The sequence below is a fragment of the Mirounga leonina genome, unplaced genomic scaffold (assembly GCF_011800145.1).
Source record: "Mirounga leonina isolate KUSES-001 unplaced genomic scaffold, KU_Mleo_1.0 Mir_128, whole genome shotgun sequence".
NCBI lineage: Eukaryota > Metazoa > Chordata > Mammalia > Carnivora > Phocidae > Mirounga > Mirounga leonina.
Window position 1 is genome coordinate 41563191 of NW_023270320.1, and position 4202 is coordinate 41567392.

The window sequence follows — 4202 nt, forward strand, 5'->3', positions numbered from 1 at the left end:
ATTAATTTACATCCGGCCAGGAAATAACAACTATCCTGGGAATCAATTATTCAAATAAACATATTCAAGTAAAAGACTGGATGTTTAGTAACAGATTGAACTATCAAGATGGTACAGACATAGCATATTGCCATTAATAGAAATACCAGTCATTAAAAGTTTGAAACTAAAATAATCCAATGGTATGAATATAAATCATATTAAAATATTTTTAGAGAGCATTATATTGTCATCAGTTAAGGGAAATTAAATTTTTAGACACCCAATTGAAAGTCTATCAGTTTGGGAGAGATAAAACTATATGTATTTTTTTCACCCAGTGGCTACATAACTCTGCCAGACATTTATTTCATTGAGACTCAGTGTTTTCATCTAGAAATTGGAATGGCAGCATTACTCAATTACTTATCTTGGGGACTTATGAAAGGGGAAGGAGTTAGTGAGAGTCTGGATAGAAAGTGCTCCAAAGTTGTGAGAGTCCTCCTCCACACGGCACCTGTGGTGACTGTACACAGACATGGAATCCTGCATTAGCCAAATGGCTTTTCAAGCTTCCAGAGCACTGGGTCTCTAATTTATTGGGATGAGTCTCCTGAAAAGTTTATTAAAATACAAGTAACTTAACCTGAAATTTGGGGTTTCTAATTCAGTATGCTTATTACTGAAGCTTATCATAACAAATTAAATTAAAAAAAATACAAATATCCACTAATAAGGAAGATATTAAAAGTTTGCTGTATTCTTATGAAGACTTGTATATAACCCAAACATCATGTTTTAGGAGAATATTTATGGCCATGAGAATTTATCACAATATGGTGCTTGAGGAAAAAACAGGTTAGAATGTGTACTCTCTGAACCTACTTTTAAATATTTATGCATGGAAAACTGATTAGAAGGACATACACCAAATCATTAGTGGATGTTTTCTTTCTTTGGTGGAGACATTAAGGGTTTTTGCTCAGAGATTCTTGCACATTCTGTGTTCTGCAACTCGTGTTCACATGTCACCAGGATGATTGCAGGTGGAACTGACCCAGCCATTATTAATACGGAACTCGTAGGGTGTACGGTGCCCTCTTGTGATTTTTTTTCTAATTAAATACTGTCTGTATTGTGTATTTTTGAGATTTTATTTACAAGTGAAACACTGGATCACTTATGTCTGTGTTCGGTGGTAGGTATGAGCTCTGGAGGATGCTGCTCTTCTGGGTTGGAATCTGATGTGCACGGTAATGACTGTCCTCTGTAACACTTGTTCCCTTGTTTTGCAGACCATTGCTACCGCAGCATAGTATTATTGTAATCTGAGTTTCTCTTTGCCTAATCCCCCAAAGGGAAGTGGGTAACATCATGGAAGGAAAGAATCAAACAGCTCTGTTTGAATTCATCATCTTGGGATTCTCCAACCTAAATGATTTGCAAGTTCTACTCTTCACAGTATTCCTTATGACTTATATCTGTACTCTGGGAGGAAATCTCTTCATTATCTTGGTGACCATGGCTAATCCACATCTACGTACTCCCATGTACTATTTTCTGAGGAATTTGGCCTTTCTTGACATCTGCTACACCACCACCAATGTCCCCCAGATGATGGTGCATCTCCTATCAGAGAAGAAGAGCATTTCTTATGGAGGATGTGTGGCTCAAATTTTTGCCTTCATTTTCTTTGTAGGGTCAGAGTGTCTCCTCCTGGCAGCCATGGCATATGACCGTTACATTGCAATCTGCAAACCCCTCAGGTACTCAGTGATTATGAACAGGGCCCTGTATGGTCGGTTAGCCGCCTCATGCTGGACTGGGGGTTTCTTCAACTCAGTCGTGCACACAGCACTTACCTTCCGCCTGCCCTTCTGTGGCAACAACCAGATTCCTTATTTCTTCTGTGACATCCCCCCTTTGCTGCTGTTGTCTTGTGGGGACACTTCTGTAAATGAGTTGGCATTGCTCTCCATTGGGGTCTTCATTGGGTGGGCTCCTTTCCTGGGCATCGTCCTTTCCTACCTCTCTATTATCTCTACCATCTTGAGGATCCAGTCCTCAGAGGGGAGGCAAAAGGCCTTTTCAACCTGTGCTTCACACCTGTTCATCGTCCTTCTCTACTACGGCAGCACCATCTTCACATATGTGCGGCCCATCTCATCTTACTCACTGGAGAAAGACAGACTAATCTCCGTATTGTACAGTGTTGTTACCCCCATGCTAAACCCTGTAATTTACACACTGAGGAATAAAGACATCAAAGGGGCTGTGAAGGCCATGGGGAGAAGGTGACAGATGCCAATTCCCTCTTTTGATATGTAACTTTCACTCATCTGTAACCAATATTCTTATATCAGAAATTAACTTTTCACTAGCCAACTGTTGGCAGTGACACTAAACTTACAGGTTGATTGCAGTGTTGGGACAGATAGTGAACAGTTGACACACTCAAGTCTAAGTGTACATATTCTTGAGCTTTAGTTTAGTTAGTCCTGTGCAAGAGACACGGATGTTGCTGTTTTTAGGTAATTTTCTTCTTAGAATACTGTCCATTCCTGAATCCTTCATTCAAAATATGGTGCCACTCTTTCATGCAATATGTGCTTGATGGTCATTACCTTCTAGTACTTTCCTTCCTTTGTGTATTACCACTTATATGTTGAGGAATGTGAAAGCCCTTATCCTAATGCTCCTCATATATGTTTATTATATTCCTCTTCTTACTACTTAAGTCATGCTTTTGGCTTTTCTTTATTAGGTTCTTCTTAAGAAAGCATCATAATCAATGCATTGAGTTCACATTACACTGCTTTTGACAGAGCTATGTGAATCAAGATGAAACGATGTTTTATCTCTGGTTCTGCTGACAATTAAGGTTAGTTTTTTCCCCAGTTGCATGGGTCAATGACAATTTATCTTCATGTTGGAAGGAAGACAGCCATAGTTTCTCAATCCCAGCTTATATTCCTTACTGTGTCCAAAAAATGGAATATCCTGAAAGAATGTTTCTAGAAATAAGGCCACACGACATGTTACTATTTTATAGGGTATTTAGAATTTAGGAAATCTTTATCTAAAACAAAGATAAACTCAAAATGGATGAAAGACCTCAATGTAAGACAAGAATCCATCAAAATCATACAGGAGAACACAGGCAGCAACCTCTTCCACCTTGGCCACAGCAACTTCTTTCAAGACACCTCTCTAAAGGCAAGGGAAACAAAAGCAAACATGAACTTTTGGAATTTCATCAAGATAAAAAGCTTCTGCACAGCAAAGGAAACAGTCAACAAAACCAAGAGGAAACCCATGGAATGGGAGAAGATATTTGCAAATGACATATCAGATAAAGGGCTGGTATTCAAGATCTATAAAGAACTTCTCAAACTCAGCACCCAAAAAACAAATAACCCAGTCAAGAAATGGGCAGAAGACATAAACAGACACTTCTTCAAAGAAGACACACAAATGACCAACAGACACATGAAAAAATGCTCCACATCACTCGGCATCAGGGAAACACACATCAAAACCACAATGAGATACAACCTGACACTGGTCAGAATGGCTAAAATGAACAAATCAGGAAAAGACAGATGTTGGCAAGGATGTGGAGAAAAGGGAACCCTCTTACACTGTTGGTGGGAATGCAAACTGGTACAGCCACTCTGGAAACCAGTATGGAGTTATCTCAGGACATTAAAAACAGAGCTATTTATGACCCAGAAATTGCATTACTGGGTATTTACCCCAACGATACAGATGTACTGAAAAGAAGGGGACCTGCACCCCAATGTTCATAGCAGCAATGTCCACAATAGCCAAACTGTGGAAGGAGCCAAGATGTACTTCAACAGAGGATTGGATAAAGAAGATGTGGTTCATATATACAGTGGAATATTACTCAGCCATCAGAAAGGATGAATACCTACCATTTGCATTGACACGGATAGAACTGGAGGGTATTATGCTAAGTGAAATAAGTCAAGCAGAGAAAGACAATTATCATATGGTTTCACTCGTATGTGGGACATAAGGAATACGGCAGAGGACCATAGGGGAAGGGAGGGAAAACTGAATGGGAAGAAATCAGAGAAGGAGACAAACCATGAGAGACTCTGGACTCCAGGGAAAAAACTGAGGGTTGCAGAAGGGAGGGGTTGAAGGATGGGGTAGCTGGGTGATGGGTAGTAAGAGGGTATGTGTTGTGATGAGCA

General features: G+C 39.7%; 1 protein-coding gene across 1 annotated transcript; it reads left to right on the forward strand.

Moving 5' to 3' along the window:
- Positions 1-297: 297 nt before the first annotated feature.
- On the forward strand, positions 298-3090 carry LOC118009893 (olfactory receptor 5V1). The gene has a single exon (XM_035003888.1). It carries the CDS (start codon positions 1354-1356, stop codon positions 2275-2277), a length of 924 nt encoding a protein of 307 aa, XP_034859779.1. The 5' UTR covers positions 298-1353; the 3' UTR covers positions 2278-3090.
- Positions 3091-4202: the final 1112 nt, after the last annotated feature.